Source organism: Gracilinanus agilis, chromosome 2 (genome assembly GCF_016433145.1).
Source record: "Gracilinanus agilis isolate LMUSP501 chromosome 2, AgileGrace, whole genome shotgun sequence".
Lineage (NCBI taxonomy): Eukaryota > Metazoa > Chordata > Mammalia > Didelphimorphia > Didelphidae > Gracilinanus > Gracilinanus agilis.
The window spans coordinates 152830590-152846059 of NC_058131.1; the positions used below are offsets into that span (position 1 = coordinate 152830590).

Here is a 15470-nt window from a genome sequence, read left to right on the forward strand (position 1 = left end):
CTTCAAGACAACTCAAAAGCCACCTTCTGCAGTAGGCTTTTTTCAGTCTCCTCAGCTGCCAGAGCCTCTTCTCTGAGATTACCTTCCATCTATTCTGTATGTATTGTGTATGTATTTGTTTACATGTTGCACACCTATTAGAATGTAAGCTGTTTTCTTTGTACCTCCACCTCTTTGCACAGGGATTATTGATTGACTCTTGCCTCTTAGAATTCTTTGCTTCCTTTAAGGTTCAGTTCATGTACTTCATCCCTATGGAAAATCTTTTAAAAATCATAGAATTTGATTGTCAAAAGCAAAGTTAGTAGAAATCTAGTCCAACCATACCAATATTATACCTGAAATAATAATTTAGCCTCTGCTTGAAGGCCTCCAATGAAGGGGGGGACCTTGTTAACTGCTATAGCAGCCCATTTTTGATTTCCTTAGATTCTGATCTCCCCTCAGATTGTCTTGAATTTACTCATCTGCATACATATTGAATCTTTCAGTGGAATATAACCTCCCTGAGAGTGGCATTCATTCTTGGTACTCATTCTTAGTACTATGTGTTTGCATAGTGTAGGTTTTTAACAAATGTTTGTTGAATTAAGCTTTCACTTGTCAAATTACTTTTGTATTTATTCTTACATTGTCCTTACAGAAATTCTATTGAGGCATATTGGATATATATATATATATATAATTTCCATTTCACATGGAAATCTCTTAGAAAGGAGATTTGAATAGATCAAAATTGTTGCTTAAGATACCAAAGTGCATACTGAAATAGGTAACTTCCTTCACAGTATAACACAAGGGTAACACACACAAGCAGGACACACCCACATACCCACAAGTGATAGGATATACAAGCTAACTGAGAACCTACCCAAGGGATGTGTGAGTTGAGTAAAACACATTGGTTGGTGAATGACAGTTGGGAGTTACTGGTCACCACTCAAGCTGGGGAAAGTCAAGGGTTGAAGGCTATCTTTCTGTGGGTTCTTTCTTGGGTTTGGAGGAAGGCATAGGAAGTAAAGTAAAACTGTTTATTAAGAGCTTACAGGTTAGGTATAGAGGGAATGGACAACCTAAAACTACTTATCTAATGGGTAATTTCAAGGACTAGGAGGTGGGGCAAAACTACACTAGCTCTAAGTTCAGGCTGACAGGTCCAGCCTGTAAGGTTAGGTGGGAATGTGAGTCTCACTGCAGGGGTCCACTTCTGTTCCAGCCATGTTCACAGCCACCAGGAATCCCAGCAAGTAAATCCACAAAAGGAGTAAAATCAGGGAGCTGAACTGGTTTGATATGTCCACCAATCAAAACAGATTCACTTCTCAATTTGATCTTTCCCAGGGTAGATGGTTTTACAGGAGACAGTTATTTTTTACCTCAAGCAGCTAAGAAAAACCTCTAACTGCCATCAGCTGTATCCAGAGAGTCTCTCAGAAAAAGAAGTCTCCCTGTTCCATTCTGTGCTTGGAACATTCCAGCACTTGCCTGTCAGCCATCCAGTTAACTTATGTTTATTGCTAAACTTTCCTTAATTCTCTTATAACAATACCCTTTGAGTGCTAGCTATACTACTCCTAGGCTTGTACCCCATAGAGATCAAAGAAAAGAGGAAGAGGACCCTATGCACAAAAATATGTAGGGCAGTTTTTGTTCCCCCCCTCCCCCCCCTTTTCTGTGTTGGAGTCAATACTGTGTATTGGCTCCAAGGCAGAAGAGTGGTAAGGGTAGGCAATGGGGATCAAGTGACTTACCCAGAGTCACACAGCTACGAAGTGTCTGAGGCCAGATTTGAACCTAGGACCTCCCATGTCTAGGCCTGGCTCTCAATCCACTGAGCTACCCAGCTGCCCCCGGGCAGTTTTTTTTAAAGCTTGGAATGGGAAACTATGGGATTGTCCATTATTTCAGAAATTACTAAACAAATTATGGTATATGAATTAATGAAATAAGTCAAGAAACGATGAAAGGGACTATTTCAGAGAAACCTGGGAAGACTTATATGAATTGATATTCAGCTAAGAGAGCAGGATCAGGAGAACAGTTTTAACAACATAACATAAATAGTTGCAAATAACATAAATAAAATATAGCTTTGAAAAACATAGGAACTCTGATCAATGCAGTGACTAGTTCTAGAGGAGTTACAATAAAGTATGCTACCTACTTAATGGCACAAATGGTGAACTAAAGATTCAAAATAAGAAATAGATTTTCAGACACAACCACCTCAACATATGAATTTGTTTTGCTTGACTACAGATTTATTGAAATGGCTCTCCCCACTCCCAATTTAGATATATGTGGGATGGAGGGAGGGTAGAGTAGTGAGAAAGAAAAATGTGTCATTGAAGCATTTAACAAGTCAAAGAAGAAAACAGAAAGGCTAGAAAGAATCATAGACAAATAGAGTAGCTTCTAAAATTACATGTTGATTTTGTCATATATTTGAGAAGAAAAGCAAGCCATACACAATCATGTAGTTTCTGATGCAGTCTTTTTTAAACTATGCATAGAAGGAAATGTTAGTTTTATTTTGTGTTTTTGTGTCAGAATTAAAAAAAGTTTAATAAAAAAGATGCCATCCTTTGGTAATGACAGTCTAGGCTGGAATTCATGGCTTTTCAACTGCTTTTGAAGAAAGGCAGTTTGTTGAAAGAATTTCACAAGTGGATTTTTTGTATATTCTCTAAGCCATAGAAGAGCATAAGAATTTTTTTGTTCCTTAAATGCCATAGTTGAAAGATAGAGTCAGATGCTGTGCTATGTATCACATAGCAAATAGGAGATAGAATTGTAAGTTTACAACACAGGCCCCGAGTTCCATATTAGAACTGTCTTAGAATTATACTATGTATTTATTCTAAGACAGAAGAGTGGTAAAGGCTAGACAACTGGAATAAAGTGACTTGCCCAGGGTCACACAGGAGGTGACTGAGGTCAGATTTGAACCCAGTACCTCCCATCTCTAGGTCTGTCTCTCAATCTCCTGTACCATCTAACTGCCTCCTGTATTAAATAAAAAGTTGTGGATGACTTTTATTTTTATATCACAGTTGTTTCTAGATAGAGCTTTTTCAACCCCACATCTATAGCTTTGGAATCCAGCCCTTTTTTATAACAAAGAAAACCAGTTAAGGCAAAACAACAGATACTGTGACCTTGTCTCAAAATGTATGCTGCAGCAGAAAGGGAATTGCCTTAAGTCAAAGGATCTAGATTCAAAAGGACATGATGCTTGCTACTTCTGACTTGGGACAAGTCATGAATTCTTTGGTCTTAGTGTCCTCTGAGGAAGTTGTATTAAGATGGCTCCTGAGGGCCCTTCTAGTTCCAGAGCTGTGACCCAAAGAGTGAACAGAACATTCTGTCTCTGGGGTGTCTGCTTTCCAGCTGTGGAGAAGTATGTTTTGTTATCTGCTCTGTTGGAACTAGATTGGTTATTATAATCATTTAGTTTTGTGTTCTTTTCATTTACATTATCATGTTGTAATTTATCTTGTTCTCTTGGCTCTCTTTTTTAACTCTGCTCTAACTTCAATTTACCATGATGGTAAAGAAAGCATGAGACCTAAATTACCTTAAGTCAGTGTTCTGGCTAGTTTCTGATCCTAGGAAATGGTATGATTGTTCCTTGGCTCTCATTTGATTTCCTTTTTGAGGGAATGATAGCACGTGATTTAGCATTTTTTAAGATAACTCCTGTGTGCCAACAGTCAATCCTTACTTACTTGGATTTTACTGGGGGATACAATAAGGAAACATATGTAAGAAATAAAATTGGTCCTTATTTTTCATAAAGTTTATTAGTATTTACTTAGATAAGAAAAGTCAGAGAGATAGAAAGAGAAACCTATTCTAGCTAGCCATGTGGGTGATCTCAGCATGATCAAAATAGAGAGAAAATACTTCTGGGATTTTTGCTTTTTAACCTCCCCTTTCACATCTGGCTCAAGTTCAGGATCATATCTGGAATCAAGCTCATAGGCCACAATCCAGTGACCCAGGCTCCATGATGTAGATGACACAAACTCACGTAGCAGTCTCACGTAGACTGACACAGACGCACACTGGCTGTATTATGGGGGGGGGGGGGAAGGGGAGGAGGGGGGAATTTCCTCACACACATAAGTATTTATAAGATATAAACTTGAGGAGAAAAGTAGAGTGTATTAATTCCCAAGACTTCATATAAGGTGGCTTTTGAACTGAGTATTGAAGGAAGCTAAATCTTCTGAGGAGGAAAATCCTGAGCATGGGCATGGAGGTGGCAAATGGGATGTTGAATTCTGAAAACAGCAAGCAAGCCACTTTGGTTGGAATATGGATTATAAGAAAGTAGTGATTTATAAAAAATCTGGAAGGGGAGTTAGGAGTCATATTATGAAGGGCTTTAAAGACCAAGCTGAAGAATTGGTATTCCAAGCTAGAGGTTAGTAGGGAACCATTGATTTTTCTTCAGGAGAATGATATGGTCAGACCTGTGTTTAAGGACTCTTTTTGGCCACCTATATGGAAGTTGGAACCACGTTAGGTGGGGAGACTAGTGAGAAGGCTATTTTGGTATATCAGAGATGACTCCTACTAGAGGTAGGGAATTCCAACTTAGTCATCTTTGGAGCTACCAGGCAAGACTGATCTCTCTTAAAAGTTTCTTCTTTTTTTTCCTTTAGCTTTGCCTTCTCAAGATTCTACCCTTTCCCAGAAGAACAACACAGGAGAGGATAGAATAACTGCTGTGGTCCTGACAGCTAAGTCCCAGGTGATTTGTTGTTTCTTTTCTTTGCTGAAATTCTATCTGTCCAAAGATTGGTTACATTTTCTTCTCTTGGCCTGGCACATTTCAAAGAACACTATTCACGGTAGAAAATATATTTTATACTTGACGATAGTTGTGGCCTCTTTTATAGTGTTTTCCTAACCAACATTCATTCATTCATTCATTCATTCATTCTTTCCCTCCAGCCTTCTATGACTTCATGCCCTGCCCCAGTTGTAGTGCTCTCTCCCTTTTCAAATTATACTTCTGTTTGCATCTTGCATTTCACCATTTCCTTCACCCTCCCATCCTAAGCCCCTTAGTAGAATGTTACCTCCTTGAGGGTAGAAATGGTTTCGTTTAGGGTATTAGACATTCATTAGCTTTTGAGTTGAACTGGAGAAATCACAAGGTATCATTCCTATATTTAACAAGTCTATTTAGGTGAGTGTGTGTGTGTGAGTTAGGAAGGAGTGGGCTTTTGAGTCAAGCCTTAGGTATGCAATGGCCATATGGCAAGGCATTTAGCCTTTTAGTTGTTTGAACAATTTTCTTAGAATTTCTGTATTATTGGAGGGAATTTCTATTCCGAGAGATCCCTGTACCATTGAAATTACAGTTATAAATTCCTTGCTTCCATGGCTTGGGTAAAAATTAGGACATAAACTATGAAAATTTTACCCATGATTACATGTTCAGGATATCATCTTCAATAAACATTTGCTTGTCCTGTTGTAGGCAAATTTATAAATTAAGATTTTAGATATTTAGTGTAAATAGCACCCAGGCTGTCAGATAAGGTTCCAATGATGGAATAATGGCAAGGAAGGAAGTCTTTTTTCTGAGAGAGACTCTGTTATGGCTGAGAGCAGTTGGATGCTGATGAACTGTCTCTAGTGGAGAGCCCAGGAGAGTGGATTTGTCTCCCAGAACAAACACCTGCCTGTGGGAAATTCAAATTGAGCAAGAGGATCAGACTTGGGTGGTGGACATCCCAGGCTGATTCAAGCTCCTTGTCTTTACCTTTGTGGATTTATTTTGCTGTAGACCTGTGTTCCTGAAATCTGTGATCATCGCTGGAACAGAAGTGAAAACCCAGTTGTGAGACATCTGTTTCCCTTCCATCCAGCCAGAATGATAGCTTGTGCTAGTATAGAGTAGATCTTGACCCATCTCCTAGTCCCTGAATTTTGTCCTTAGTTACCTAGTTTTTGGGTGACCTCTCCCTACATCTCTTACCCTTAAATTCATTATTAAATAGTGTTTTTTAACTTCCTTTTGTTGCTTCTTCACAATCCAGAGGGCTTACTATAGTTTAATAGGTAATCTCTACCTGGGTTGGTCTCAACTGTCATCACTCATTTCCCAAGTCTTGTTTTTTGTGGATATGGGTGTGATTCCCATTTGTATGTCTCAGTCAGTTATCCCTCTTCACCCAATCATTCCTCTTTCTCCCCTTCTCTAAACCCCAGTGTTTAATTTACCCATTACAGTCCACATGCAGGACAATGTTAGATGTTGAAAATATAAAAAGATGTGTGAATTGATACTAAGACAAAAAGTTGAGGCTTTTAAGGGTGGGGGCAGGGAAGGGAGTTGTAATTTGCAGATCTAGTGATCTCAATGACTGACTTACATGTAGGATAAAGCCCGAGGGAAAAATGAGCTTATGAAACCACTGCTTATAAGAGATTGTTTTGTATTGGATTGTGAATTTAATAATTTATAGTAAGAATAAAATTGGTTAGCATATAGATTGTAATGATAATGGCACCTTGTCTTTGCTTCAGTGAATCTGTGACATTGATATATGCCCTCCTCCTGCCAATGCACACCTTAATCCATCCAGGCTTTCCCATCCTGTGTGATTCTTGTTCATGATTTTCCTCCATAGAGGACTCAGCTAACATGCTTGAGGCCTTCCCATATCCTGTGTCATTCCCACATATTTAACAAGTTTATTTAGATTATGGGAGATGGTGTGGCTTGCCATTTTCTTCTCCAGCTCATTTTATAGTTGAGGGAATTGAGGCAAAAAGGGTTAAGTGACTTGCCTGGGGTCACCCAGCTAGTATCTGAGGTCAGATTTGAGCTCAGGAAGGAAGATGAGTCTTCCTGACTCCAGGTCCAGCACTTTGCCCACTGTGCTTTCTAGCCTCCCGGATGTTACGGTATACACAGGCAACAAAAAGGGGACCAAAAGAACAAAAGCTGCCCAGCATGAAGTTCTAGAGTTTTCTTCTTTTTCCCCATCACAAGCTTTACTCTTAGGTCTCAATATGTTTACCTTGTCTTTTCCCAAGCTATCATGTACCTGGAATGTTTTCTAGATAATACCTTCTGGCCAAATTCTTATCCCACCTCCTTAATGGCTTACTTTATTACCATTGTATTTAGAGGTCATTAGAACCTCCATAGCATTTTAGTCTATTTTACACACAATTTGTCATTTGATTATATAGGTTGTCTTGCTCTGTTTCACATGCTTATGTTTAGCCACAACAGAATTATATGTATCAAGGTTGGGGACTATGCCTCATAATTGTATCTGTCAGAGAATCTAGTGTAGTACTAGGCATGTCAGAAATGGGCATTTAGACTTGGCGTATGTAAAACTCATTACGTGTAATAAAGAACAATATTTATTTTTGTGGCTTCTAGTGTTGCCAACTTCAGAAATGCATTTGATCTTTCAGAAATCATTGACATTCAAGGATATGGCTGTGGAATTTTCCCAAAAGGAATGGGAACAACTGGACCCTGCTCAAAGAAACCTGTATAGAGATGTAATGTTGGAGAGGTATAGAAACCTGGTCTTGTTGGGTAAGGACAATTTCTCCTTGTGACTTTGCTCATTAAGGTAGTCTCATTTCCATAATAGTTGAGGGCTCTAGAACTGATTCGACATGGGTAATTTTATTGTGCTACCCCTTGGGTTGTAGTATCTTTGTCCTTGCTTAAACCTAAATAGGTAATGGAAGGTTTTCGTCCCTTATAACTGGGAGGCAAAGGGACCAGTTGCTTTCTGAATACATAGCAACTCCCTACCCTTCCCGGGTACAAAATCCTGAACACCATTCAGAAGTTCTTCATGTTTTCCCCAAACCAGTCCATCATGTTCTTTTTTCTGAAAAATAAATGACTGTGTTATCTTCAGCATAAATATCCATTTCTTTTATCATGAACAGGGCTTCCAATTTCTAAGCCTGATATAATCTCTCATTTGGAACGAGGAAAAGAACCATGGTTGTTGGAGAAAGAAGACCCAAAAGGTGGCTGCCATGGTGAGTGTAAGAAATAAGTAGGGGAGAGTCACTGAAAATAATAGTCCATCTAGTTGGTGGGATTTTGAAATATAGTGGCTTTGAAATTTTTTGTGAGAAACTCTCATTAGATTCTCTTGTCTGTGGGGAAGAATGGTATAGATGCCCTTACGTACTTGGCTTTAGTTCAGAAATCTTTGCTTTTGCTTTGGGGACATTTGCATTCCCAGCTGGCCCTTGGTCTCAGAGGAAATGGTGTTTTTAGCCTCTGAGTCTCCCTTTATGTTTGTTTATTCTGGTTCACTTTCCTTCCCACTATCTAATGAATGTTATTTTTTTTTTTACCATTATCTTCATAACAGTTGATTCCTCATCAATTTTCAAACATGTGTAGGTCTCCTTTTCTTAAAAACAAGAAAATCCCTTTGCTTCATCCTAATTCCCCTTCTGGCTGCCATCAAATCTCTTTTTTTTTTTTTTTTTTTTTTTTTGCTTTTCCTGCTGAGCTCCTTAAACTTATGATTTATAACCTAGTACTTCCCCTTGCTGGCCATTAAAGTCTGGCTTGTCTACTACTTTCCTTAAGCTTCTCTCTTCAAGGTCACCATTGACTTATATTTGGCAAATAGGAATGCCTCCTCTTCCCCCTCCCCCCCCCAGTTCTCATCCACTATCTTTGTCATATTTGTCTGTTGATCCTACTTTTGAAAACTTTTTAACCTGAATATGGCCTTGTTTTCTGTTCTATTATTATTATGATAGTTTCATCCTTTTATTTCTCAAAGTTCTGTTATTAGCCTTTCATACATTCTCACTACTGTGTGCTCTTGGGGATCTAATGTGTTCTCAGGACTTTAGCATTCGCTGGCACCTTTTGTAATAATCCTGCCATGGTGTATGTAAGGCTTTAGGACATAGTCATATTTAGTGGTGGCCTTTTTGGGGTAGCATAGCAGAGTGTAAGAAACAGTGTGTTATAGTAGATAGAGTAATGGTTTCAGAGTCAGGACCTAGGTTCAAATTCTTCCTTGGACATAACTATCTATGATTCGGGATAAGTTACTTAACTTTTCAGTGCCCCCAGGAAACTCTTAAAATAGGGATTTTTATCCTGGGGTCCCCAGGGTCTCCCTTCCCCACAAAGTAGATTTGTAGAGCAATTCAGGGAGTCCTTGAATTTTTTTAGGGGGAAAAAACCCACATGTTTATTTTTATTAATCTCCAACTGAACTTTATCATTTCCTTCAATTATGAATATAGACCACAAAGCATTCTGAGAAGGGATCCCTAGGTTTTACCAGACTCTCAAAAGAGACCATGACACCAAAAAGGTGAAGATCAGTTCTAAGACTTTAAATGGGATATCAGATACTTGATGGGACTTGCTAATTGGGACCTCCCTTTATAACTCTGAGGCATTATTCCCATTTTTTAGATGTGGCAACTGAGGCTCAGAGAGAAATAACCTAGCCACATAGGATTTAAATGCCTGGCTCAAAAGTCCAATGTGCTTTTAAAAATAATAATTTGTAACAAAAGAATATCACTTTGAAGTACACATAAGTAATCTCATCTACCAAATTGACCAACAAGACTTCCAATACAAGAACTATACTGGGTTACTCTTTCACTTCTGCTCCTACCCATTGTTTTCTTTTCATTCTTCTTACTGATCTGAATGTTGATCTCAGCTTAGGTTTATTTGATAAGCCACATCCTTGTATTTAAATATCTTATTAATAGTACTTTAATGTATGTAAGAACCACTTTATTTTTTTCTAGGTGATTTGAATTCACCTGGTTTCAGTATTTTTAAGAGCAGCCAACCTTGGCTCAAGGCCTCTTCTCTCTGTTTACCTATTTCCGTTTATAGTAAAGACATAATGACCTTTTGTCAACTCATGCTGTTCTATTCAGATATTGAAATTATTTCCATGTGAATGACACCACAGCCTTGCTTTTAAAAAAGGAATCAGACTGTTTGACCAGCCAATATGTATATTTTATGCAAAGCTAATGCATCACATAACATAAATATGAGAAAATGCATTTCTTCATATTTCCTAGTTGTCATTCTCTAGCCTCATATTTCTACAAATGAGTAACCTTAGTCATTTTATCCAAAACAACCTTTGTTTTCCTTCCCAAGTTTTACATTTATGTTAGCGGTCACATTTATGACACCTTTATTTTTTTCCCCTCCAACCTACTCTACTGGGTTGCTGCTTTTGGAGTTACTAATAACTCCCATATTGCCCAATCCATTGGCATTTTCTTTTTTTAAAAACCCTTACCTTATGCCTTAGTATTAGTTCTAAGACAGAAGGGCAAGGGCTAGGCAGTTGGAGTTAAGTGACTTTACCAGGGTCACACAGCTAGAAGTGTCTCAGGCCAGATTTGAACCCAGGTCCTTCTGACTAAAGGTTTGGTACTCTGTCCACTCTGCTACCTAGCTACTCTTATCAGCTGCTTTCTAATCCTTACCCTCCTAAAGATCTCTGCAGCATCTGATACTGTTGACTACCCCTTTCTTTTTTGATACCCTTTCTATTCTTGGGGACCATGACTAGCCGGGGTTTTGTCTTTCATGTCCTCATTGATTTATTCTAAGGTATTTTGTTCTTGGACTTCCCCTTCCCCCCCCCCCCCACCTGCTATTTTCTCCCTTGCTGACTTCTTCTGTTTGCATAGTTTCATTTATCTCTGCATGGTAGAGAGGGTGCTAGACTGAGATGCAAAACACTTGGATTCAATTTCTGGCTCTTCCACATATCAGTTGTATAATTTTTGACAAGTTATTTACTTCTTGGACCCCTGTTTCATTGCTATAAAAGGAAGGGGTTGAATTAGATGATCTTGCAACATTCCTTCTAGCTGTAAATGTGATAGCCCCAAATTTATATCTTTGGATCTTAAGGTCCCATATTGCCAGCTGTCTGCTTGATGTCTCTGTTTGGATGTCTTGCATGTACCTTTACTACATGTCCAAACTTGATCTAGTCCTCTCCCCCCATCCCCAGATCTTTCCCTAACTTCTGTTTCTTTAGGGAGATGGAGTCCTAGCCATCTGATTTGCTGTAGTTGCTTCTAGCTTATTTCCCTTGTTCCCTTCCCTCTTGTGGTTCTGTCTGCATACTGGATCCATATGGCTCTAGGTAAATAGTACTTTCCTAATGTTCTCTCATTAAATAATATAGTCCCTGCTGTTTTCTTTATAAGGTTCAACTCTTCTATGACCTTTATCCTCTGTGATTCTGTCCATGTCTTAACATAAATCTTTATAGAGGGTTCAGTCTGTGCTGGGGACCTTCCGCATTTGTTCTTACTATCTCAGAGGTACTAATATACCACTAAGACTGTCTGTTGTCTCATTCTTACCCCTTGACTAGTTTACCTCTTTTCTTGTTGCTTACTTAAGACTAAATTCTTCAGTAGTGATTCTCTAGTTCTTCCCAGATAGACCTAGAGTCAGGAAGACTGAGTTTGTATCTGGTCTCAAACACATAATAGCTATGTGATCTTCAGCAAGCCATTTAATCTTCATCTGCTTCAGTTTCTTCATCTGTAAAGAAGAGAAAATAGAGTTCCTATATTGGTGCTATATATAGTGAAGGTAAATGAATGAATATTTGTAAAGTACTTTGTAAACCTTAAAGCACAATATAAATGCTACTGTTAATTGTTCATGTTGTTATTTTTATCTGGCCTCTAACTTACATAGTTACTTTTTTTTAATCATTATTCTTTAACTTGAACCCTGTTATCTTTGCCTCTAACCATTCTGTCCTCCTCAGCAAAACACCTTTACCTTTCCTCCTCTTTTGTCCATTCTTATTTAAAAAAAAAACCAAACCCTTACCTTCTGTTTTAGAATTGGTATTGATTCCATGGCAGAAGAGCAGTAAGGGCTAGGCAAAGGGAGTTAAGTGACTTATCCAGCTAGGAAGTGTCAGAAGCCAGGTTTGAACCAAGGACCTTCTGACTCTAGGCCTGGCTCTCTTCTTCTTATTTTTTTTTTTAAACCCTTGTACTTCGGTGTATTGTCTCATAGGTGGAAGATTGGTAAGGGTGGGCAATGGGGGTCAAGTGACTTGCCCAGGGTCACACAGCTGGGAAGTGGCTGAGGCCGGGTTTGAACCTAGGACCTCCTGTCTCTAGGCCTGACTCTCACTCCACTGAGCTACCCAGCTGCCCCTTCTCTTCTTATTTTTAAAGGTCAAATTCAAGTCCCTATTCTTTAAATAATTTCTCAGTGGTTCTAGCCTAAATTAATTCCACCTTTCTCTGAACTATGACTGATTCCTGATGTCTTTAAAAAGGCTGGAGGAGAAGAGGGGTGGGGAGTGAAGTGACTCAGCAGATAGAGAGCCAGGCCTAGAGATAGGAGGTCCTGGGTTCAAATCTGATCTCAGACACATCCTCGTTCTGTGACCCTGGACAAATCACCTAAATCCAGTTACCTAATCCTTACTATTCTTCTGCCTTGGAACCATACATAATATTGATTCTAAAATGGAAGGTAAAGGTTTAAATAAAGCCCCAAAGACCTGGGGAGTAACTGGTATGACAGCTTCCTGTCTACTTCACCTACACCTACAACCATTTCTCCTTTGCCAGTATCTTAAACTTCTGACATACTGCTCTCAGGATTGCAAGACTATTCAAATATTGTCAGGTTCCTTTCTGTATAGGCATTTTTCAGTTTCATTATTCTTTTCTCACTAAAGTATTTTCCTTCTAACAGAGAATAGAGGGTACATTTAAATTTTTCATTTCTTTCAGATTGGGGTATTAGACCTGAAACTGAGGAGTTAATTCCAAGACAGGACATTGCTGAAGTCGAATCATCCCATGGAGTTTTAATGGAAAGACTCACGAGGGATTCAGTGTTGGAAGAAGCATGGCAATGTGAAGGACAATTAGAAGGGCAACAGGGAAACCATGAGAAACATTTAAGCCAGGACACAGTCATTCCCAAGAAAAGTACTGGGGAGAGAAGCCATCAGTGTACCGAGTTTGGGAGAAGCTTTGGCTTGAGGTCATTCATTGTTACACCACAGAAAGTTCCTTCAGGAGAGAGATTTCTTAAATGTGATACACTTGGAGAGAACTTAAAACAGAATTCAGACCTGATTAAAGATTCAAGAATTTGTACAGGTAAGAAGCCTTGGAAATGTAATGAGTGTGGGAAAGCCTTTAGTTACTGCTCAGCCTTTATCCTACATCAGAGAATTCATACTGGAGAAAAACCTTATGAATGTAATGAATGTGGAAAAGGTTTCAGCCAGAGTATACACCTTACCCTTCATCAGCGAATTCATACTGGAGAGAAACCCTATGAATGCAATGAATGTGGGAAAGCCTTCAGTCACCGATCAGCCCTTATTCGACATCACATAATTCATACTGGAGAGAAACCCTATGAATGTAACGAATGTGGGAAAGCCTTTAATCAAAGTTCATACCTTACTCAACATCAGAGAATTCATACTGGAGAGAAACCTTATGAATGTAATGAATGTGGGAAAGCCTTTAGTCAAAGCACATTTCTTACTCAACATCAGGTAATTCATACTGGAGAGAAGCCCTATAAATGTAATGAATGTGGGAAAGCCTTCAGTGACCGCTCAGGGCTCATTCAACATCAGAGGACTCATACTGGGGAGAAACCTTATGAATGTACTGAATGTGGGAAAGCCTTTGGTTACTGCTCTGCTCTTACTCAGCACCAGAGGACGCATACTGGGGAGAAACCTTACAAATGTAATGACTGCGAGAAAGCTTTTAGTGACCGTTCAGCCCTCATACGGCATCAGAGAACTCATACTGGAGAGAAACCCTATAAATGCAAGGAATGTGGGAAAGCCTTCAGCCAGAGTTCATCCCTTACAAAACATCAGAAAACTCATACTGGAGAGAAACCTTATAAATGTAATGAATGTGACAAAGCCTTCAGCCAGAGCTCTTCCCTTTCTCAACATCGAAAAACTCATGCTGGCACTAAAGCCAGCAAATATGGAAAAACCTTTAGTGAACACTCAGAATTTACTCAACAAAAGAGAATACATACTGGATAGAGATTCCAGGAGCACAGTGAATTCAGCAGTTGTTTGAAGGTTTACTATGTGTACAGTACTGTGCTAAGTGCTATGGATATTGCAAAGATTGTAAGACAGTGTTACAGAAAGACCATGTATACCAAAAAGTGTGCAGTCCTATATGGGTTCCTGATGGTGGGTGTGTTGAATATAAACATGGAGTCTTAAGTATTTTACATGTTTTAATGGATGACAGTGAGGGATTTCCTTGGCAAAATAATGATTGTCTTTATACCACTAATGTGATGTGAGCTATTGAATAATGGGGAAAGAGAGGGAGGTGCTCTTCAAAGGAATGAGGCTCTCCAATCAGGGTTGATGATGCCAGAGTATGGAATACTTAAGTTTTTAGAACAACTGAAGGTAAAAGAATGCAAGAGGAGCTGGTCTAGAGGAGAACATTTGGAGAAACTGCTGTCTAGAAAAGCTCTACCATTAAAAGGAGAGGCATGAGAAAAGAAAAAAAACTGGAGTGAATAAAATTTAGGAAGGACTTATATAGGCAGGTCATTGAATGTTCAGAACTAAAAGAAAGGCTGTCCAAGATTTTCTCCTGTGCAGAGTATTCAGAGCATTGGCTGCTTTGATGAGACCTTTGGCTCCCTTGATAGGTTCCACCTGAAAGCCCAAGTGTGATGGACCTGTAGCCAAACAAAAGGGCCCTATGGCAATTTAGGGAAATTTAAGAATGCAGCCTAGGCTTACAGTTAAGAAGGGTAGATCAGTAAAAGAAATGTAACCCAGTGTTTGGAGACCAGCAACAAGGATTTACAGACTAGAAAGGAAGGGAATGAAGGACAAGGACTTTTTTTTGATAATTTAAATGCTTCCTAGATGAGTAGTTTGAGAATGTTTTTTGTGATTTACCTCAGTTGTAAATGGTGGTATTGCAGAAGTTGCTGTAGTTTTGTTGTGTGTTTGAACTAAATACATACTGGGCTACAGTAGACAAAGTAGAAAAAATAATCTCAGAGAAGAGAAAATAGGGAAAGACAGTTAACTATAATTATCTTCTCCCTTTTTATTCCTCAGTGATAGAATAAAAAAAAAAATTAAGGCCATTGGTGATGGGTAATATGGCTGGGGAAGAAGTCATCTCTTTACATGGTCAGGGTATCCCATTGTTATACAAAGTCCCACAAGGAGCTTACATTTTGGTTGGGGCAGTATACCTTTATACATAACAATCCTTATTCCACATCAGAGAATTCTTCTTGGAAAGAAAACTGGATGTCTTATAGTTGTAGTTTTGGCTGAGCTCAAGCTCTCCAGGTGGAGCAGAAGGACCACTCTGAAATCCCAGTCCACTCTAGATAGCATATATACTCCCAAGTCTTATGTGGTAATCTGGTG

The 15470-nt window shown here is 38.9% G+C and overlaps 1 protein-coding gene across 1 annotated transcript in view; it reads left to right on the forward strand.

The window, feature by feature from the left end:
* LOC123233399 (zinc finger protein 2-like) overlaps positions 1-14096 on the forward strand; it is a 90338-nt gene extending 76242 nt beyond the window's left edge. Inside the window, exon 5 of the mRNA XM_044659514.1 lies at positions 13084-14096. Within this exon, the coding sequence (XP_044515449.1) occupies positions 13084-14096 (1013 nt within the window). The remainder of the gene's footprint in view (positions 1-13083) is intronic.
* The last annotated feature ends 1374 nt before the right edge of the window (positions 14097-15470 follow it).